Source organism: Tauraco erythrolophus, chromosome 7, assembly GCF_009769465.1.
Source record: "Tauraco erythrolophus isolate bTauEry1 chromosome 7, bTauEry1.pri, whole genome shotgun sequence".
In the NCBI taxonomy this organism is placed as follows: domain Eukaryota; kingdom Metazoa; phylum Chordata; class Aves; order Musophagiformes; family Musophagidae; genus Tauraco; species Tauraco erythrolophus.
In genome coordinates, this window is record NC_141471.1 from 63524767 (window position 1) to 63548624 (window position 23858).

General features: G+C 39.7%; 1 protein-coding gene across 6 annotated transcripts in view; it reads right to left on the minus strand.

Annotated features, from left to right (window-relative positions):
• Positions 1–622: 622 nt before the first annotated feature.
• Positions 623–23858, minus strand: part of BRD9 (bromodomain containing 9) — a 28997-nt gene continuing 5761 nt past the window's right edge. For 2 of the 6 annotated variants that reach the window (XM_086614627.1, XM_086614626.1), the window contains 12 exons: positions 21315–21425; positions 20367–20542; positions 17124–17256; positions 14232–14307; positions 12384–12479; positions 11478–11610; positions 10586–10697; positions 8750–8788; positions 8287–8358; positions 6896–6998; positions 2344–2511; positions 623–1586 (listed from right to left, as the gene is read on the minus strand). In XM_086614627.1, the coding sequence (XP_086470753.1) occupies positions 1486–1586; positions 2344–2511; positions 6896–6998; positions 8287–8358; positions 8750–8788; positions 10586–10697; positions 11478–11610; positions 12384–12479; positions 14232–14307; positions 17124–17256; positions 20367–20542; positions 21315–21425 (1320 nt within the window). In that variant the 3' untranslated portion in view covers positions 623–1485. Of the gene's footprint in view, positions 1587–2343; positions 2512–6895; positions 6999–8286; positions 8359–8749; positions 8789–10585; positions 10698–11477; positions 11611–12383; positions 12480–14231; positions 14308–17123; positions 17257–18089; positions 18219–20366; positions 20543–21314; positions 21426–23858 lie in introns of all 6 variants that reach the window. The other 4 variants (XM_086614624.1, XM_086614623.1, XM_086614622.1 and 1 more) reach the window with 4 other exon arrangements.

Consider the following 23858-nt stretch of genomic DNA (forward strand, 5'->3'; position numbering starts at 1 on the left):
TGCCTTGGCCAGGAAATGCCAATTTCAAGAGCTCTTGTTTCCTGATCTTCACTCTTTATTTCCAGCCTTTCGGTGGGCCACTGCTCCCCTCGTTGGTTTGCAAAACTGACTGACTAGGGAGGAAGCAAAGAATGTTTGAACCTCCGAAGTTTTTGATCCAGTTCAGGTGGAAGTCCCACAAACGACTTGTGGCAACACAAGGAGCAGGCAATCAGTGTAGAGAGGGGAAGAGGCAGCCACCACTGTCATGGCTGATGGAACATAAAATCAGATGTAATAGCTGAACAGGAAACATAAATCCCTAAGGACCTGGGTAGGGGAGAGGTTGGGAAGAGGCATCTCACAGGAGGGAAACAGTCCAGATCACAAATACCTGGTCTGAGTGACCAGATCTTCCTATTTAGACTTTGCAAAGACTTTGGTATCAGTTACCTGACAGACTTCCTTGCTGGTTCCTAGAAATTCGCGGTTAATTCTGATGACAGCTACATGTGGCAGGATGAAATTTAAATCCTTTGAAGCAGCACAAAAATTCAGGCCAAAACCTCCTAGTATTTCAGACTTAGTAAAGATAAGGAAGCAGCAAATTTTCTCCTGGCAAAACAAGGTATTTGCAAACATCAAAAATGATTCTGTATTTTTATTAATATCTACAAAATATTGAAAATTCATAACATTTGTCCAGCTTGCACATATCAATGGTAAAAAATCCCCCAGCTACATCAAGACTGAATTATAAAAGTTTTACTTTAAAATTACTGAAAAGCACACCTTATCCAATATTTTCTCCATCCACGTAAATACGCATATCCAATTAAAATATAGAAGTATTATATTTTCTTTGTGTTTCAGGACGCAAGGGATCACAAAAACATCCATCTTTTTTAGATCCCAGGTAGAATTCTCGTAGTGAGCGTTTTAATGCAACTACCAAGAATTGTTACTCTCAAATTAAGTATTCTCTAGAGTGATTAAAAAAAGATTTAAAAACATGGGGAAACAAACAACTTCTACAGATTATTAGGGTTAGGAGATGGGAAATATAATAATGCTCACAATTCATGCAGTGCTGAAATAAAATATTCCTCATTTAAGATATTCAAGCTAAGACCTGAACAGAACTGGTAGATAATCCCACTAGAAACGTTTAATGACTGCTGTCATGATACTGGGAAAATTATCACTTTTTAGTTTCTTATAAACCACAAATTTTTCTAACACACTATTTGTTGTTTTTCAGTCAAAATTCACACATCAGTAGACAACGAACTCTCTCAACAAACATATCAAAGGCAAGTTTTGGGACACTGCTAACAACATGATGCACTAAGTAGGTTTTGTTTGCTTGCTTGTTTAATCCAGCGTACAAGATAATATTATACAGGAATCCTCACAGAAAAGAGGACAAAATTGAGGTTTCTGCCATGGGCAAAAACTTTATAAAAATATAATACAACTAAAATACAAAATATAGTACATGTCAGATTAGTTAGTAGTGGCATTTGAGGTTTCTGGAGACTGTAGAAATTCATAAGGATCATGAACCATGTCTTGCTGTTCTCCAACACTCAGATGAGAGGGGCTTCCTGCAGAACATGGAAAAAAAAAAAAGTCAAAATCTTAAAGAGTACAGAAGAATAAGGGAGACAGATTTCTGTATCTAATCAGCATGGTTATTTCACATGTTCCTTTCCAATTTCTGAAGCAAGACAAACATTTAAAATGGTCTTTAAACAGGAGATTTTGAAAAAGAAATTATGAGGTTCTTCAGTAGTTTAGAGCCTTTTTGAAAAAGCAGTCAGTATTCTATTAACTCTGATGTAAAATTTATACAAAATGTAATCGAGTATCATTCGACCAACATCTCCTGCCTTCTCAGAAACGGCACCAAAGCGTTCAGTGGTGTGTTACTCTATCATCCTGTCTTATCACTGAATTTTACAGCTGACAATGGAAGGCTATCATGCAATCCCACCTGTTACTTGCTGCATCCAACTATGCTGAAGTGAAATAGAAACATTATGTACTCCTTAGTATTTCTAAGTGCATAAAATGCAAGTGCATATAGGGATTTGCCAGTTGCTATCAATTTACTTTGCAATTACTTCAACCATGTCTAATCAAAAAATAACTACAATTAGTGTCCTAATTCCACAGGTCAAAAGTAGGTCTTCTTAGTTGCCTTTGTGATGCATATTTAAAAATTAAAACACGATTCTGTAGCCAGCACACTGTTTTATCAGAACAGTTTCATGCAAAGATTTATGTCCACTAAAATGTAAGTTTTAATCAGTTTCAATTAGAGCAGAAGTACTGCAACTTCTGTGACACAGGGAACTTTACCAAGATGATGCTGGTCTCTTTCAGAGGTATTGGAGAGGGAACTCAAATTGGATGATGGTCGGGATCCCACCCTGTCAGCCTGAGCTTCATGAAGGTCCTGCAGCAGCTTAGTCGTTTCATCCAGATGTAAATGGTTATCGTCATGATCGAGCTCCTTCTTCACTTTCCCTAAGGGCCACCAGTTACCAACCAAAACCCATCATTAGCACAAGCAGACTGACTCATGAATTACCCAGTCACTACAAAAAAACCGCTAAAATAAATCTAAAATAAATTAACGTAAGTGTTGTCTATTACACAAACAACCTCGATCTCGCATTTTCCTTTGCACTCCTAAAAGGCAACAGCTGCAGATCTGTTTTGGGTTTCACGAAATACACGTCGAAACGCATTTGGTGAGATCGGAGGATGAAGGAGAGCTCTGTGGGAAATGGCTTGACACTGACCTGACTCCCAGAACTGAGGGAGTTTCCCAAAACTGACTAGAATTTGAACAGCTAGAAGAGCTGAAATTGTCTGCCTCGTCTGTTAAACTCCAGACATGAAATACTGCATTTAGTTCGCAGCACAGGAGAGGTAGTCAGGAGAAAGATGACTTAAATAGCGAACTTAAAATGCAGTTGAAATAGAAGATGTAATTCATGGAGGTGAAGAAATCCCCATCACAGAAGGTTTTAAGAACAGTTTCTTCTCTGGCTACACTGATTTTATAGTAAGCCAAATAACACCGTGAAATTGGAAAGAACTGGAAGTATGCACCAACATATGCTGTTCCTTCACCCGAAGACTTACAAAAAACGTTCCCTCAATTTTAAATGGAAAACAAACTCTTTCCCTTCTCTTTGGGCTGTCTTCAATGCAGACCTTGCTAACTTTGCAAGAATTATGATAAGATACGACAGGTAGGAGGGGTGGCGGGGTTGCCCTTTATGTAAGCGAAGGTCTAAACTGCTTAGAGTTAAATGTTGGGGACGACTTGGTGGAGTGTCTGTGGGTGAAAATCACAGGGGAGCCTATGAAGGCGGATATTGTAGTGGGAATCTGCTACAGGCCACCCTATCAGGACAGTGAGACTGAGGAACTATTCTTTAAACAGCTGGGGGAAGTCTCGCGCTCACTAGCCCTTGTCCTTATGGGTGACTTTAACCTACCTGATGTCTATTGGAAGTATAACACGGCAGTCAGGAAACAGCCTAGGCGATTCCTGCAGTGTGTGGAGGACAACTTCCTATCACAACTGGTCAGTGAACCGACTAGAGAAGGTGCTCCCCTAGACCTCCTGTTTGTGAACAGAGAAGGTCTCGTGGGAGATGTGAAGGTTGGAGGACGCCTGGGGCATAGTGACCACGAGATAATAGAATTCTCAATTCTAGGGGAAGTTAGGAGGGGGAGCACTAAAACGGCCAAGCTGGACTTTGGGAGAGCTGACTTGGGGCTGTTTAGAAGTCTGGTTAATAAAGTCCAATGGGAGACAGCTCTAAAGGGTAAGGGGGCGCAGGAGGGATGGTTACTACTCAAAAAGGAAATTCTGGAGGCACAGGAGCGAGCTGTCCCTGTGTGCCGGAAATCGAGCCGCCGGGGTAGAAAACCAGCTTGGATGACAAAGGAGATTTGGGAACATCTCAAAAGAAAAAGGGAAGTCTTGGAAGAATGGGCAGGCATCTGGGGAGGAATACAGGGAGGAAGTTAGGGCATGTAGGGAGATAATCAGGGGGGCAAAAGCCCAACTGGAACTTAGACTAGCCTGCTCCGTAAAGGACAACAAAAAGTCCTTCTATAAATACATTAATAACAAAAGGAGGGCTAAAGATCACCTCCAGCCCCTACTGGACACAGGGGGTACGTTAGTCACTAGGGGTGAGGACAAGGCTGAGGTCCTTAATGCCTTCTTTGCCTCAGTCTTTAATAATAAGGTCAGCAGTTCCCAGGTGAGCTGGCCTATGGTGTCTGAGAGCAGGGAGGGAGAGCAAATCGAAGCTCCTGTGATCCAAGAGGAACGGGTCAAGGATCTGCTCCTTCGGCTGGATGCCCACAAGTCTATGGGGCCTGATGGTATCCACCCGAGAGTCCTGAGAGAGCTGGCGGATGTCATTGCCAAACCCCTGTCCATTATCTTTGGGCAGTCTTGGCTCACTGGGGAAGTTCCGCTGGACTGGAGGCTGGCGGACGTTGCCCCCATTTACAAAAAAGGGCGGAAGGAGGATCCGGGGAACTACAGGCCTGTCAGTCTGACCTCGGTGACGGGCAAAGTCATGGAACAGGTTATCTTGAGTGCTATTAATGAGCACATACAGGTTAACCGGGTGATCAGGCCCAGTCAACATGGGTTTATGAAAGGCAGGTCTTGCCAATCAAACCTGATCACCTTCTATGACAGGGTGACCCGCCTGGTTGACGAGGGAAGGGCTGTGGATGTAGTTTTCCTTGACCTCAGTAAAGCCTTTGATACAGTTTCTCATAATGTTCTGGTTGAGAAACTGATAACTGCTGGCCTGGATAGGCACACCCTCCTTTGGGTTAAAAACTGGCTGGATGGCCGGGCCCAAAGAGTGGTGGTCAATGGGGCTAAATCCGGCTGGAGGCCGGTCACCAGTGGGGTTCCCCAGGGCTCAGTGCTGGGTCCACTTCTGTTTAACATCTTTATCGATGACCTGGATGAGGGGATTGAATGTACCCTCAGTAAGTTTGCGGACGACACCAAGCTGGGAGGCTGTGTCGATCTGCTCGAGGGTAGGGAGGCCCTTCAGAGGGATTTGAACAGACTGGATCGTTGGGCTGAGGCCAATGGCATGAGCTTTAATAAGGCCAAGTGCAGAGTCCTTCACTTGGGGTATAAAAACCCCAAGCATCGCTACAGGCTCGGGGAAGAGTGGCTGGAGAGCTGCCTGGCGGAGAAGGACCTGGGGGTGTCGGTTGACTACCGGCTTGATATGAGCCAGCAGTGTGCCCAGGTGGCCAAAAAGGCCAATGGGATACTGGCGTGTATCAAGAACAGTGTGACCAGCAGGAATAGGGAAGTGATCCTGCCCCTGTACTCGGCACTGGTGAGGCCGCACCTGGAATATTGTGTCCAGTTTTGGGCCCCTCGCTTTAAGAGAGATATTGAGCTCCTGGAGCGGGTCCAGAGAAGGGCGACTAAACTGGTCAAGGGGCTGGAAAATAAAACTTATGGGGAGCGGCTGAGGGAGTTGGGGCTGTTTAGCCTGGAGAAGAGGAGGCTGAGGGGAGACCTGATTACAGCCTACAAATACTTGAGAAGGGATGGTGGGGAGGTGGGGGAAGGGCTCTTTACATTAGTGTTGGGTGATAGAACAAGAGGAAATGGGTATAAGCTTAGTCGGAGGAGATTCAGGTTGGGTGTTAGGAAGTATTTCTTCTCTGAAAGGGTTGTCAGCCACTGGAATAGGCTGCCCAGGGAGGTGGTTGAGTCCCCATCCCTGGATGTGTTTAAGAATAGGGTGGATGATCTACTTAGTGATATGGTTTAATGGGGATTACGGATGGTTGGACTCAATGATCTCTAAGGTCTTTTCCAACCTGGAAATCTATGAATCTATGAATCTATGAAATAATGCCGCAAACTCTCTACAGAAGCTAAATAACCTAGAAGTATGATTGCTTACAGAAAGATCAAAGAAGAAAAAAGCAAGCAGCTTTCAGTTGAGCAAGAAATTCATAGTAAAACTGGTATGTCTAAACATTATCTATAAAACAGATATTTATTCACTTTTTACTGAACTGCAATAAAGTTAGTGCGGGACAGCATAATCAGAGCTTATGATTGCTTTTCAAAGAATACTGCACCTATGGGAGAAGTCTGGAGAAATCTTTTTTTCTTTTCTTTAAGCTTTCAATTACCTTGGTTATGTTTTATAATAGATAGTTTGGCATCTTTCACATTCTAGATTAAAAGTATCTTAAACTGTAACCAATATTATTTTTTTTTTGTGATGACATTTTTGAAGACATTTGACTAGCTCAGCAATCTGCAGAAATGGGAACATTACTTCTTCGGTATCCTTCTTCAAATACTACATCAAAGGCATGTATTTGAAAGAACATCCCAACACTTTTACATAACTGTCTTATTTGAAGCTGAAGCCTTTCCAATACCTGAAGTTTCTTCAGATTTTTGTTTTGGGATTTTCTAAGCAGCGATATGAACGAGCTTCATACACCTACCTACTTCTCAAGTTATTTCAAAAGACAGCGTATGAAGCAGTAACATTTCTGAGCCAAAGCTCCATGCTGATTCTTAACATTTACGTTACTATAAACACATAAAAAACAAGCATAGCTATCAAAATTGTCAGGTACAAACACTTTGGTTTCTTCAGTGGTATAGAAAGAGTTAGCTTGGCTCGCACACGATGTCTCAAAGGAAAAACAGACCAAGGTTTCCTTTATCTTGTATCCTAGGCTTTTACCTATCTCCAATGCAGACTTACTACTACTTTTTGAACACTTTTTTATTCTTAGCAAATCCAGGTGTTATTTTGCCTAAATGGTAGAACTAAACCATAATGTATGGCCTGTTTATTTAATTACTTACCTAACGAACTTAACATAGAAATATCAAGAGATACATCTGAATACGGTTTCATAGAGAGGAAGTCCAAGTCAGAAGTGTTACTGTCTCCAGCAGATTCTCCAACCTATTACAATACAAGAAACAAAGATTAGCAATAGTGATAAGCTGTCATAAAACTTGTTAATGTTTCAGGCAAGTGCATGAATCCATACTCTCAAGAGTGTGCACCACAAGCAGCTCAGACACGGCTCCAGGACACGCCAGTCATAGGAACAGCAAGGGACCTGCAGGGTAGTCTGAGTATCTGTCATCTCATCATCTGGGAGTGGGGAAACCAACATTACCAAATCCCCTGGGACTCACTTGCTCAACTCATCCCTGTCCCAAGGCAGAATCCTGGCAGGGGGAAGCGTTATCAGTATCCCCCACCCTAAACCACTCCCAGATCACATTTTCCCTCACCTCAATGCAACACTGGATTTCTTGAAATTTTTAGTATATGACTGATAAAACCAGGGAGGTGGTCCTCCCTATTCACAGTAGCAGCTGGAGCTAGTCTCTCAAGTATTTTTTTATATCTTTGGATAACGATCTACAGCCTGCTCCACAACAATTTAATGTTTTCCATACCTGTTGCAATACTGCTATGGAACGGCAAAACATAAGAGATCAAAGTAAAAGTCATTAAGCTGCAAAACACATTCTAACAGAATTCTCCAAGGCTGCCCATCCCACCAGGAGACATAAGACATGCAGGTAAATACACAACCAGGTATTATCTTTAAGAAATATGAAAATGAAACTTAGCACTTTCATCAATTAACCAGTCACCTTCTAGAGAAATACAAACCTTTCCACAAAACATAAGGAATATTTCTAAAACTATACATTTTATTAGTTGCTATAAGGAAATTCATATATTTTTAATGCAAATCACCACGGAATACGGTGGATATCTTCTGTTGTCACAAATAATTTGCAAGATAAAATCTATACCACTTAAAGAAAGATGCTTTCACAGCTACTAATCACATAAGATATACATTATTTACCCCTACTTTCTAACAGACTTTTTCAATGGATGCACTAAAACTGTTTTTTTCCACTCTTACAGCAGGCTGAACCTCAAATATTCATCAGCAGATCAAGTACCTTTCAGATTCCCAAGTGGTCTTTTTAGTTACACATGCTGAATTAAACTAGAGAATACAGAACAGGGCAAATAAAGTCACTAACTAAAATAGACTTGAATGTCAGAGGATCCATTTTAAGTACGGAAAGCTCATTCTAGATACTGTTATTTTCATCTTCTACCTCAGAGCATGCATATCCTTGCACCAAAACAAAATTAATGTCTCAATACTCCTCTTTTTCTCTCCACTCCCCTCACTGCCCTGCCCCGACCATTTTACCATAATCTGTTTGGAAGAATCCGGGCAGGTATTCCGCAACTTGTGTTCTTCTTTTATGAGAACGGGCAGAACCTAAAGAATCAAATCATATTTTAGATCTCAGCATTTCATAGCTTACACTCATGTTTCCGAAGAATATTCTCAGTTTGTGTAATTCACTGCTTTGCCACCATCAGCTCCTAGGCCACTACAGAACACCATCATGTTACGTGATGTCTCCACAGAACCTTTACAAAAAAATTAAGACTAGCTCTTCTCTAATTTGGGATCATATAAATTGACGTAAACAATTCACAAGCAACCAGGACAGCCTCTTTAGGACTAACCTAACAGCCTCTTCCTTACCATATAGTCCACTTGTCAATCTTTTCTGTATTATTATACATCACTTCCTCTACTTTAAATGTCAAGACACTTTTCCAGTTGAAAAAAAACCACCAGACTGAGTATCAGCACAACTTACTTTAACTTCATCCAGTGGTTTTACTGGGATGTTTCGCCTCTGGAAAGAAAGAACACCAACAATTACTTTTATTCGACATAAGAGAAAGACTTCTCTTTTGTACAATGTCAGGAATAGCCAAACTTCACACACAAAATGAGGCTGAAGACAGCTAACTTTTTCACATATCTTTATATAATTTCAATGTGACAGTTACTGTTTTGAAATATATCATTATTATGCATTTTTACTAATCTTTGAGACCCCCTACACTATTTCTTCTGCCCATGAAGTTTATGTTCAAGTGCAGTATCTCAGTCATTACTTTGGTAACTTCTGATTCCAAAGCATTTAAGGTTGCACTTTCACAGGTAATTCCTTCTTACTCTAATCCAGCATCACGAAATACTCGCATTAAACACCATGGCACGTCATGACCGAACCACATTTAGTCACACAAAACATGTACGTACCCACACGTGTCACAACTGACCAGGACTTCTAAGTGTAAATAACCATTGGCCATTTGAAAGGTACTCAGGAATTCTCATTCGGAACAAAGTCCATAGAACAAGAGGGAAAGGCACATGTTTTATTTTAAAGCTAGTTTCAATATGTTGTATACACACGTTTCTAGATGTAGAAGAACATTAAAAGTATTGGGTTTGAACTTCTTGAACTTTGGAATTTTTTTTGAACTAATCCTTTCCACTTCATCCTGTTTCATATACCATCTTTTCCCAGTGGTGTCTGGAAAAAAATACCCATAACTTTCTGAAGAATCCTCTGTATTTTTCATTCTGTTGTCTCTTTTTTCCCCAAACATCACTCAACCTATTCTAAGTCTGCAGAGATTTAGCATAATCTCATTCCCATCATGTCTCAGGATGTCTGAATACTCTCCATCCTCCCCTTGCCTCCCTTTCTTTATTCTTGAATCATTCAGAATGTCACCATTTAAACAGCAGGCAATTATTTCAAACTAAGAGCTGTCTTCAGAGTGAAGATAACATGAAACAAGACTTTGCAGTTTCTGGTAGTCTATTTTGTCTTGGGAATGCAAATGTTCCCACTAGAATTAAACACACTTCTGAGAAAAATCTCTTCTTCAGTCTTAGTATGAATCTTAGGTAAAGTGCTTTTGGAAATAAAAGTTAAAAGTTTTTCCTTCAGACATACTACATGAATGAAAAAGTTTGCACTGTTAGATTAATATTGCTGTACAGGTATCTATTACCCATCTCCGTCACTATTTCAATGTTTCAAATAATTAATCCTTCCACAAGGAATATGAGTCCCCAGCACAAGAAGGACATGGAGCTGCTGGAGCGGTTCCAGAGGAGGCCACGAAGATGATCCGAGGGCTGGAGCACCTCTGCCATGGAGACAGGCTGAGAGAGTTGGGGCTGTTCAGCCTGGAGAAGAGAAGGCTCCGGGGAGACCTTCCAGCAGCCTTCCAGTACCTGAAGGAGCTACAGGAAAGCTGGAGAGGGGCTTTGGACAAGGGCGTGTAGTGACAGGACAAGGGGCAATGGGTTTAAACTGAAAGAGGGGAGATTTAGATTAGATCTAAGGAAGAAATTCTTCCCTCAGAGGGTGGTGAGGCACTGGAACAGGTTGCCCAGAGAAGCTGTGGCTGCCCCATCCCTGGAAGTGTTCAAGGCCAGGATGGATGAGGCTTTGGGCATCCTGGTGTAGTGGAGGGTGTCCCTGCCCATGGCAGGGGGGTTGGAACAAGATGATCTTTGAGGTCCCTTCCAAGCCAAACCATTCTATGATTCTATAATATTAAAAACCAGAAACAGGTCCCTTCTTGTTCTGATGAACTTGTGACATTTCTATGCATCAAAGACACACCTGCTTTAGCTGATAAATAGTTTTGGAATGATCTCCACTCGTGATCTGGTCCAGAAGATCATCTACTATTTTCTTGCTGTAATTTCCAGCATCCTTCACAAATTCTTGTAAGCTAGTAGGAATGGAGACACAAGCGTTACAGAAAATGTTTACTTTTGTAAAAATATTTCAGCTTATAATATGGTTTTCTCCAACTACGCTGCATTACACCTACATTTTCCTTGTTCTTTTACTCTCATACACTTCTTCAGAAAAGCAATTAATGCCTTCAAGATAATGATTTTATTTCTTCTCTTTTTTTTTTTTCCTCCCCTCAAATGGAGGTAAACGTATGTGCAAATTTGCTTTTCACATCTACCAGCAAATTTTCATTTGAACTGTCATTGGTAGTGAGTTAATAAAAACAAAAGAACTTGAGATTAATTGTTTGGCCTCAAGATTAACAATTTAATGAAAAGAGGCATTTTCCTTTTCAAGACTCTTTAACTGTTTTGAAACTCCTTGAAAAACAACACTGTTTTAAATTACTGCAATGTATTACTTGCATAGCTAAATCTACTTACTGCTGGGTTTAAAGCAAAATGCTCAATCTTTAGCAATCTATAACATCCTGCGGTCAAAGACCCTAATAACAAGATCCATAACAGCCTTGCAAGAAAACAGGGTAACTTAAAAGTGCAGATGGGAAAAAAAAAAACCCAACACAAACCAAACGCAAAAAAATCCCACCAACCAGGACAAAAATTAGCTTCAAGTTTTATACCGAGTTATTTTTAAAATAAACTTTAGAAAAAAGTAGCAAGATTTGGAGGCTCCTAGTTGACATTTAGCCCAAACTGCTTTCCCTAAAATTGCTCCGAGAAGTCAGGCCTCCTGGTAAGGAAGCCCTTACCTTAAGGCACACTGTATCCCAGTTTCATCACCATATGCTGAGTACAGGAGTTCCATTTCATCTGGTTTCAGATCATGAAATATGGAGTTGTTTTGCATGGAAGGTGCTGTACTAGCACTTGCAAGAAAGGTTACTGGACAGGTAGAAGAGAGATGACAAATGATTTAACACGAGTGTGAAAGATCCCTTGGGGGTGAGGGGGTGGAGATAAAAAAAAGATTTTGTTTCCTGAAACAGATACAGAAAGTGCAGTATGTTTTGTCTTCCAATGGAAATTAAGAGCAATATCCCAAGGACACTTCCAGACTCTAGAATCAGCGCAACTATTTTAACCATATAAACAAACATACTATAAAATAAAGAACTAAGCTAACCAGCCCACTCCCACAAAAAAGATTCATTCCCCTGCCTCCTTTTATATTTCTGCTTTTTGCATGTGTCTGCTTCACTGTTGTTTGCCAGCCAGTTTCTGGAGAGCAGATTAGAAACTATTAAAAATGTCAATAATACTAGAAAAAAAAAAACACCACAATTTGTGAAATTTTTGTCACGAGGTACAAAAATGCAAGTGACCGAAACGTGTTTTTTTTTTCTCAACTCTAAGTGCAGTTGCTAAGGAAAAATTATTTCCTGCAGACAAAATGGAGTACCATTATTGGAAAGCTTCTAGTGTGGCTAAGACATGAAGGTATAAAACATTAATCCATAAACTCCCAATTAAGTAATGTTCAATAAGCAAAAAAATCAATTTAATTAAAACTGCATTCTGCTGTAAATGTAATAATTACGTATTACAGAAATAACCATGTGAACTTTCATTCAGATACAATCTGAAATTATTTTATATCAAGAAATTGCTCAAAGATTTAATTAACACAAAGTTAAAACACGTTCTTTGGCATTTACCTTTATTTCTTCGTTCATCTTTAAAGCCCAGTGTAGTGAAGCCAGGTAATAATTTGCTTGACAGTGAACTCAGATCCACTGGGTGAGTCTCTTCCTCTAATAATTTGGTTTTAAAAAAGATAATAATTTTTAGAAAAGCATTGCATGTTTAAAATTTATTTACGGTGAATATTTAGATTTGGCTATTTTACCATAAAGGCTAAATATATTTTAATCTGTACGTTTTTACTAAGAAAAGGTAGTGTAATTCAGGTTCTCCATTTAAATTCCAAATACCTGCTGCAAATACGTTTCCATCTCTTACTCACAAGATCTATGCCTTGCTTAGTTGTTTCACTTTTAAAGTATAGAGCTGAAATTGTTTTACCAGCTGATTCACAAACATTCAAAATCCAGATATTATGAAGTTGCTTTTATCACTTCTTGCGTTGACTAAGTGGTAGTTTGTCCATAGAAACCCAGACACCACACGAATAATTAAGAGAATTACCATCATGGCTATGGCAATATTTCTTCCTTCTAAACTTCCGAGAACTGATTAATTAAAATGGTTCAAATAAATTGGAATATGCTTTTAAACACACATAAAAAAAAAATCGCCAGAACATTTAGGACACTTCCAGTTATTTTAAATCTCTGTGGCTGTTACGGAATCTAGTAGTAATTATGCTCCATTGCGGAACAACAGAAAGCAAGTTTATCCCTAGAACCTCACTAGGATTAAAATACCCCCCAAAACTACGACAGAAATTCAGATGATAGTATTAGCTGCAAATTCAGTGTAACTACACAAACAACCAAAAAATACTCTGGAGCACAGAAACATCAGGAAGCAGCACAGTACTTTACAGCACACAGTGACAGCTTGCTCTGCTCCCATTACCATCACCGTCCGAATTTTCGGTGGCATCATTTCAGAGGTATAAAATCACATTCAATTTCTTTGCTTTTCTTTTTTTTTTTTTTTCCAGAAATAGGTAAGGCCATGATGGCAGCCAAAACGCTCAATTTCATTCCAGAAAAATTCATTACCAAATGAAAAGGAATTTAGACAGGAATAATTACAGGCTTGTATCTCCCAATCAAAAAAAAACCAACAGAAATGTGACTAGTCAAAAGGGTTCATGTGTTCATCCACGCAACAACAGGTAAGCTGTGAAGGAATTCCCGTCTCCAAAGGTGCAAAGAAGGAAGTGCTAAATCAACATTACAGCAACAGAAAGACTATAGACAGCACAAACTTTCAAAACTTCTGCATTTGGAGTTCAAAACTAAAACAAGCGGAAAGCAAAGACAACATAAATAATGTATAGTAGTAACACAAACAAAAACCAACAGAAAAGATCAAGGAATTAAAGAAAAAACATTAAGCAAAACCTAATTAACGCAAAACCGAAATTTAGCTGAGAATTTAAATTAGGAAATCAGAAAAAAGATGAAAGATGATTCTGTACTTGCACCTGTGCATTGATTACAGCACTTTCTTGCGCCTTTTGTCTATTAGATTTTAACACCACAGGGTACTTGGAGCAAAAGGCTGTCTTCCAAGTTCTCTACAAAGTTGTAGCAATGTGTAAGTGCTTGCAAATATTTATAATTTTACGTTCTTACTGTTAGCATCAGTAAAACAGAGCATCTGAAGAGTGGAAATTTGAAAGGCAAAGAGAAATGTCTTATATTGGAGATACTAAACATAGCTGTTGGGGAAAACGGTTTGGGGAATAATTTTTCATTTATTTTTTTAAACTCATCATTACTACACAGGATCTGTTATGTACAGTTCAGACTTCAAAATCTGCTAGAACATTCAACATCAGAGATATTTCCTTGAAAGATTATGGTATTTACCTTCTGCTTCTGGATCGGATGAATTTACTACACTAAACAACAAAGTTCCGTCTCCGTTTTTTTTCAGGTAACCAATCTGTGAACAGAACCACAAAGATATAGAAGCAATGGTTTGAATCAGTCCAAGCTCAAAGGAGTTGCTTGCTTACACAGAGAACTATAAAAAGCATTTTTAGCTGCATTCAGATCCGGCACTCTGGCATTCCCTTTTTAATAGAGATGATTTTGGGTCACAACTATTTACCACTGCCTAGCAAATGCTTCGAACAGAAGACTTAGGGGTAAAAGTTCCTAAGTCATGTGTACAACTCCTTATTCATCTTCCCAAAACAGATCTAAAGTTTGCACCCAAGACAAGAACAATTCCATTATAATTAGCATGGAGCCAGGCTTTCTGCCTGCCAAGCCTAGACCACCCTTTTTAGAAGCAGAACTGTAACTCCTCTCCACAATCGACCTCTCTGCTGATTTCCAAACCTGGACCAACTGCTTGTTTTCCTGTCTCGCCCATGATTTTCTCTAATTAGAAGTACTTTTGTGAACACACTATCGAATTCTCGAAGAGGAGTACGTGCTGTGACAGACCGATCAGAGCACACAAACACAAGGCTGTCACAGCCAGAGATGAGACAGACAATAGAACACGCCAGGATCTGTAAAGAGAAGAGCCAGAACTGATGCCACAAACAAAGCTGGTGTCAGAACCTGGCTACACATGGATCATGCGACACAGACAGTAACTTCTCAGGAAAGAGGGAAAATGAAAGCTATGCTCTCTCTAAAGAAATACTACCAAATACTTCCAAGTAAATCGGTAAAATAAATCTCTCCCCTATTCTGTTTTTTTTTTTTCCCCTCTCCCTCTTAAAATGTTTTAAACTCTCTCCATACCTAAGGCCAAAGCTAATGCTGGCATATAATAAAAATAGAGGTGACAATGAATAGGAACAATACCTTCAAGTGATGGCGAAGGTTAACAGCAGCTGAACTCTAAGAACATGCCAGTGCCACCTAGATCCAGTTGGATCTGCAGTGGGTTGCCCAGCTGATTAACAGCGTGGACAATTAAGAGCTGCACACCTAGAACAACTCTTTCCTGAACACTGCAAAAGTGCACCAGCGTGAGAGGCATTTGCAGTAAAGCTAGCAATTAGAGTATTGCTTTGAAGGGTTTTTAAAAAGCCAAGCTTACTTCAGAGGTTTCAAATAGCCTCCAATCCTAGCAGGCCTCCTAATTATCCACAGAAACAGAAATACAGTGAAGAAGCTAAACCCTCTCCCACTATTCTCTGAGGCTTTACTTCCTAATCCATCTGTTGCCTCCACAACAAGGGCCACTGTCCAAGAAACAGACGTTTAAGTTTGAAGACACAACTGCTACCACTAATGCTTCAAAGCAAGTGTTTCTTCTGCAACGGTTAAAAAAACAGGTGGAAAATGCAGGATGTAGCAACATCCTGGTTAGTTTTTTTTCAATCGCAGTGGTCACTAGAGTATGTGACAGCATGAGAAATGAGGACAATGGTGGTAGTAAGGCTCCCAGGATGCAAAGAAACAGAATAAATGTATCTCAACACAGGCCTGCAGCAAACACTCCAACTCTAGCACGAAGTACTGAAGGAATCTACCATTACCATATAGCTAAGGACAGCACAACCCATGAACAGATGGTGCTAAGAGATCTGCAGTAACAGTATCACTGAGCTTTTCCTTCTAACTCTTGGAAGAGCACAAAACCCAAAGGCATGGAACAGTGACAAAATCACGTCCAAGGTGACCAAACCTGTGGTTCGCACTGTCTGAAGGTCCAACATGGACAAACCGCTATCTTCTCTGAGTCCCCGAAGCACGTGTGTTTATTTTGTACTCACACAAGAATGTGCTATAGCTGACAGTTACTGCTTGTACGTACAAACCTACAAGTGGTTCTGGACTTCTCATTCAAAACAGTAATTTAGCACTTAAATATTATCATAGAATCATAGAATGGTTCGGGCTAGAAGGGACCTTCAAAGGTCATCTAGTCCAACCCCCTGCAAGGAACAGGGATATCTCCAACTAGATCAGGTTGCTCAGGGCCTCGTCCAACCTGGCCTTGAATGTCTCCAGGGATGGAGCATCCACCACCTCTCTGGGCAACCTGTTCCAGTGTTCTACAACTCTCATGGTAAAAATTTTTTTCCTAATATCCAATCTGAATCTACCTCCCTCTATTTTAAAACCATTACCCCTTGTCCTATCACAACAGGCCCTCCTGAACAGCCTCTCCCCATCTTTCTTGTAGGCCCCCTTGAGGTACTGGAAGACCACTATAAGGTCACCCCGGAGCCTCCTCTTCTCCAGGCTGAACAGCCCCAACTCTAAATTCACATTCCTGAATTCCTTTTGGGGAGGAATCCTAATAACCCTTCAGCCTACGCCAAAGTTTGCTTCTTCTGAGGCTACAACAATAAGAAGATTGTGATGCTATTTTAATCGTTCCCAATGCTAAGGGTTGCAATTAAGGAAGACAGATTCAAGACTGAGCAACATTTCACTGTTTTCTGCAAGTGAATTTCTAAAAACGTGTGCAACACACAATACAACTCGAGCTCCACTCAGGACACCCTACAATGGGCTTCAGTGGGAACTAAAGGATAGGCAACATCGGTGTTCCACACCGAGCATACATCCTCGACATTACAGTCTCAGAACATGGAATCACACACAGAATCACAGAATGTTAGGGGTTGGAAGGGACCCCAAAGGATCATCCAGTCCAATCCCCCTGCCGGAGCAGGACCACCTGGATCAGATCCTAGATGGGAACACTGAAGCCTGTTTCTTAAGAGGCAACAAAGCATTGAATGGTCAGACACAAAACGGAACCATGAACTTGGTTGTGCAGCAGACCTTGCTGTTGGGTAGATATCGATTGATCCTATCCCGAGCTTCATCTGCTGCATGTTCCACTAGTGCCAGCACATGTTCTTCAGCTGTGCTGTCCGTCAGGCTGCACGCATTTCCCTCAGGTTCAAACATGCAACTAAGAAAGAGAAGAGAAGCAGCTGTAGAAATTCAAAGCTAAACCAGAACGAAGGGCTGAATTCGGGGTTTGCTAAATAGAACACTCAGTCCCACTCCTCTCCCAGCATCAGTCTACTTCAGCATTTCAGTGGAATTATAACCAAATTATGAAACTGAAGTTTTGCAGCAAAAGCTGAAAACTACCAAACTACTGAACTTGAAAAATTTGTTTCTGTATCTCGATGAAAATAAAGGAAGTATAAAAAAACGGAGATTGGGAGTAAAATTGCATCAATACAAGGTGAATACTGTATGCATCCTCAGTCTCCCACATGCATGAATATGCATGTCACAAATTCCAAATAGAAAGATGCAGAAAAGAAATTACGTGATGAGGGAATGGAGACTGTGCGACTTTAACTCGAGGAGAAAAAAAAAAATCAACAGGCTGCATTTATGAGGATTATGTCATTTAGTTGCTTGTAGAAGGACACTGCTCCCAATCTAACAAGGAGTCCTTTAATTCCTATGTTTGTTAACATTGGCAATTAGTACTCCTAATCACCATCCCTTCTCATCGCAATTACAGAATTTAACATTTCTCTTTCAGCAGCTCCCTTTTTCCTTAAAGCACCAAAACAATCAAAGCATAACAAATAAGCACACCTAAGATGGAACAGGACATGTCTTAGCTATTACATAAAATCAGAGAAAAGTAGTATTACGAGGGGAAGTGTGAAGATACGTATCACAGGATATGGCAGTCTTCATTACATCATATATTTAAAATAAACGTTGTACATCAAAATCTTTCAGGGTATTATATGGACATTAGACACTAGGGCCAAACACCTTAGGTACTGGGTAGAGCATCTCCTCACACCAAATCCATTTCTCTCTCCTGGAGTATCTTCTTCCATTTGCTTAGCTAAGAATTTCTCTCTGTATAGAGATTCAGATCTGATACACAAGAAAGTTTGGCTATTAAAGACAATAAAAAGATCACAAGATCATACTATTACGAGACAAATGTGTTATACGATTTTTGGTTCATCGAAACTTTAAGAAACTCCTCAATAACTGGCACTTTCTGTCACACTCTACAGAATACTTCATGGACCAGAATTTTGAAAGAACGTTCAGAAGGTCGCAACATCCTGGCCAAAATTTTCCAAAGCTACTTAGATATTAGGGTGCTCAAGTGATCAAGTCACTTTTTAAACTACAGTGTAGAGGTCCAAATCACTTTTACACTTTGCAAACACTGACTTCAGCTCTTTCTCTGGTTTTAACTGTGAAATATGAAGGCAAAAAATATCTGCTATTACGTTCGATTCTCCCCCCAAAGCTCTTATTGTACAACAAAAAGAACAGCATCTATCCTACTGATGCCAAAATACAAGTGTCTAAAAGGTCAAGTCAATTACAAAACCCAAATTAATCCCAACTACTAAAGCCACAAACATTGACAAGAACAGGAAAGTAGATTTATGGCACAACTGATTGCAAGGAAACTGGTACCAGGATAAAATTGAAGGTCGGTTATTTTTAACTACCTGAATTGCATGTTTAGGTAGATATTAATTATTTAGTTTTATTTTTTTATTTCATTTAATTTTTAATTAATTTATTAGATTATTATTAGGTAGATATTAGGTAGACAGAGCAGTACTGGATTGGCTGGCAGTCTCAGTTCTTGCTCTGTTAGCCACCTGCATTTGAAGATAAGCATACAAGAAGTGGCAAAGTACAAAGCTACTCCCATCATGGAGTTTACATTAAGAATTAATCAGAAGAGAAAATTAGTATTCTGGGTACTATGCAAACCAAATTGTTGTATCTTTTTAAAAAAACCAAACAAAAAGCCAAAGCACCTCCTCCCTACCAGGTCTTGTTTACAGAAGGGTACTTTCAGTTAATCCCTACACACCATCCATTAAACAAAAAACAAATTACACTTTGAGAATTCTCCATGATACAGCAAGATATGCTTCTGTATGCTGACACTGGAACAGTTCCAGCCAAAAAAATTACTCAGTTTATAATTTTTTTGAAGACACATGTTGCAGTCACCCTATTTCCTCAAAACAACTACATCAAAACACTCCTTCTTCCATCAGATATTAAGCAGGATTACAAAAATGCTTGGAGTGCAACAAAAAATACGTGGCTGATCAGAACTCTGAAGGTCATTTTTAACAAAAATGAGAGAGCATGAGCTTGAAATAACACGTTATGTTTCACTTTTTTTTTTTTACTTTGGATGTCTAAGAAAGAAGCCTGTTGAACCCATCTACATGAGCAGATTACTTAAGACATGACTACTAATACTCTGTTACAGTTTTATTTTCACAACATTCCAGTTGATATAATGCTCTTCAATTTAAGTTCAACATCTATCCTAGGATGTCTAAGAAAGAACAGAATGTGCTTGTAGATCACAGTTTCTGCTAAAATCTCATAAAATAGAAAATAAAACTCTTTAATTAGTTAGATTTTAGCTATAAAAACACAACTTTGTGACACAGGGGTGCCTGTTAACTGGAAGTTAGCTATTGCACTAGCAATGTACTTTACAAAGCAGCTTATTAAGATTTCATTGGGAAGATACTATCATCTGCTCCAGAAATAATCTCCTGTACCTCTACATCCTGCCAGATAATACTAAAGTTAAATAAAATAATTGACTGATCTGGGGTTACTTTGCCCTCCCAGAAAGATCCTGTTAGATTTTGATACAGTCAATCATTTTAGACAAAAAAAAAAAAGGGACAAAATGCAAAAGGTATTTGCGGCTGTGTTAAAAATGAAAGTACTTTTAAAACCATCATGAGAAGAAACTACTCATTATTAAATATAGGTAGAAAGGATAAAAATATCTATATATACATTAACTGTAAGCATGTAAAAGAATATGCCGTCATGCTTTGAATTGTTTGTTTCAAGCTGAGAATCACTGGGTTATTAAACTAGTTCTATAAATAAAAATACAATAAAATTGCCCATCTGTCCTATGGACCACAAGGAGAAAGGCTGAAAGGAGGTGGTTTTTTTTCCTTAATTCTTTGTTGCTGTCTAGTATCACAAAATCTGCAACAAACCAGTAAGCATGCCCATGAAAACCTTTACCTAATAACTTCTTTATTTTGCTTTTTGGATTTCTTTGTAGTCTCTGCTTGTACAGGAACAACTTCAGGAACAGGTTCCTCAACAGCTGTGTCTTCATCACCCAAAAGAGCTGCCTGCTGAGAAAAATCCATGTCCTGCATAAACGACATGCTGCGCTTCAAAGCTAACAGCCGTTCCTAGAATCAGAAAGGACAGAGCGGCAGGGACTTAACCTTTCCCTCATAGCCAAGATGCTATGATAATGGGATGGGATGGGAATGGCCATGGCCTTATTGGGTTCTTAATGCCTCGTTTCCAATGGCGATGCAACATGATTTGGTCATGGTAGCATGGCATCAGAATTTCTGCAGCCCAACTATCAAGAGAGAAACAAACAAACAAACAAACAAACTGCATATGCAAAGACAACTGCCTGTTTTACACAAAACTTACCACAACTGCAACACACGTGCGCGCACACACACACACACACAGCAGCTCACCAAAACAACTTCATTTCACAAGCCAACATCCGTGTGAGTAAAAAGTGTGCTTTCGCACGCCCACCTGCGGAACCCCTGAAACCTCCCCTACACCCACCGCCTTCCAAAAAGAAAAGCTTTCTTCTTTATGCAGAAATACAACTTAAATGAGATCTTGTTTTCAGAGTTTCAGCCCCAAGCGGTATTTTACACTGGGTTTTATATACGTGGATCTTAATTGCTTCCACTGAGGCCAGTGGAAGAAGCTCCTACAGCCTCCAGTGGTGCAGCTAAGGTTCAGAAGTAAGGGTGTAGTTACAACAAGAATGCTATCAAGCCCTTAAATACAGCAGCACTAACAGGCACTGATATAATTAATCGCAGATGGATGAGATAACATTCATCATTGTTACTAATTATGTTCCTTTTAAGTATGATAAAAAACCCCCATTGAGTTTCTGCTCTTTGTTTTTAATAGGTCTCTTACTTTGCTCATCATCTTAAAGCCCGTGTGCAGTATCTTCTTAGCTAGCTTGTAGTAAACAGTATCCGGTCTGTTGTAAGTCATTGCATTATCACACATCAGTTTAAAATCTGCCTGCAAAACACAAAAAAACAAAGACAACAACAACAAAACAACCTGTTAAACTTCTAAACTCCTTTGTTAAACGACTGGAAGATACCATTCCTGCATGGCAGCTCTGTGAAGAACACAACAATATATTTTAGCAGCAGGCTCGCAGAGCAAACGCAAGCCAAAAGGTCACACGGAACTGCAAAGGTTTGAGCTCTTTTTGCTTCAAGATACTCAGTTTTGTTTGGAATTGGCTTTTTGGTTATTAAAAAAAAACAAAACACCAATCAACTTTTCCCTGAATGCCAAATGTAACATTTCCTCCTTATGCAAAGGGACCAAACACAGAAGAAATGGAGAAATTAATAGAAGGACTGAGGCATCAAGGCATTTCTCCCACCTCCTAAATCAGAATAGACTTGACAAATACAATGACATCAAAAGATACAAAGTGTCTTACATATAATTTTAATTTTAGTAATTTGACCACTTCTTTGGTGACTTGCACTGAAAGAAAAATGAAAGAAGAAAAGAAAACTTCAAAGCTTTAGAAACAGCCTTCTAGATGCTCATTGCATGCAACAAAAGAACACCCAAGCCTGAATTTGTCTTCTCCTTTGAGTGGTTATCTGTCATACATAATTTCAAGTAATTTTTACTGATTCAAGTTCCCAAAACAAAGGTGCAACAACACTCCACTGTAAACAGAACAAAGAAAAAAAAATTGTTGTAGATTGCAAAAGACTTTTCCAGAGTGCCTTTTTTCTAGTCACACGCTACTGATCTGCAGAGCGAAAAAAAAGCATTATTAGAAGCTCTATGAAACACTGAATTAAAAAGACATTACAATACGCCTTGGAAAATTTTCAAAGTTGGCAAATCGATACCCAAGAACCATGCAGTAGTCTTTCCAGGCACTTCCCAAATTGGATCCTAACAAATTAAACTGCCACCTGATTGGAGAGTTGTGTTTTTCTCTCTTAATAACTTTTCAATATTGAAACAATGACTATTCAAGCGATTAGGTCTCCTTTGCTCTGCAGACACAAATGCAGATGTTTTTGTGCATGAGTACACTGTATTTAACGATGACTTGATTCTGTGCAAAAGCGTATGCAAACAGAATGACACGCTTTTTGAAAAGTTAACCCACTGAATTTACAGAATAAATTTGCTGAGACAAAGATCTTTGAAGGTTACTACTGCGGTTGGACATAGAGTTCTTTCTAAAGACTTTCTCTGGCATGCAACACTTAGGAAAAATAACCTTGCCCTACCGCAATCCTGCTCAGATTCTGTACAAACAATTGCTTTATTTCCTGGTTCCATACAGGGGTGTCACAGCGGTGCTCTCCTCATTTAGTTGCTGTGGTCGAGCCCCTACTGAACAGGGCCGCAACTGGGAGCCTGTGACTTTCTCTGTCTTCTTCTCTAAGCCATCTGCCTTCACTTAACAGGACCACCACGAGCACAGAAATTGAGAAGGTGACACGGAGGAGCAAACGATAAGCCAAGAAGCAGGCAAAGAAGCCCAGGTGAGCTAAACATCTAGTGATGGCCTTTGAAGTGCTGCAGAAAAGGACAGAGAAGAGACTTTTGCTTGACTAGCCTTGAAGTAGACCCCAAAACTGACGAGTTCTCTCTCCCTCTTCTAAAAGCAGCAAACGGTTCTTGTGGATTCTGTCCTTAGAGTTCTTTATTGGCGTGTGACTGGCCTCAGCTAGCTACGTCACAGGTATCAGCAGAAATAAAGATAACCCTTTTGAGCAGGCCTCGTTTTAGAGGTCAAAAACCTACAAACTTCATTACTGTACTGCACAGAATTACCAAGGCATAAGCGTAATTAGGTACACTCATGCACCCAGAAAGGAAGTCCAGCCTCCTTGTCACTGTAAGATGGACAGACTGCTAGCAGCCATTTACTGCTCCTCAGGGTATTAGCTGAAATCAAATCCTTCAGGAAAAAAAAAAAAAAAAAAAAAGGACAGGCCAGTCTAAACAATACTGTGATTTTCGGGTTTTTTAGGTTGCTATCTCATCAGTTTCAATACTACAACCTTGCCTGTAACTACCTAGTCACCGAGCTCCTCTTCAATCTTCCTTTTTAAGCTGCTGAATAAGACAATCCAGCGAGCCAACAGAACTGTGAGACCTGAAGGCACTGCTGACAGCAACGCTATTATGCATCCTTCTTTACTATTTCCTACAGATCTCCACCTTTTTTTAAAAATAAAGCACACGTAACAAAACTGAATAATCTTTGTCAAAGCATCTACAGCAAATAAAAGCCATTCTTTGCTCACCTTGCTGGACCCTTCCAAAGAAGAAGTTAACCCTCAGAAGCAAGTCAATGCTTTCTGCCAAGCCTAGCGTTATATCCACACCTCTCTAGAAAGCATTACTTACTACTGAAGGCAGCTAATACAACTTCATTAATCAGTTAAAAAAATCTCCTTT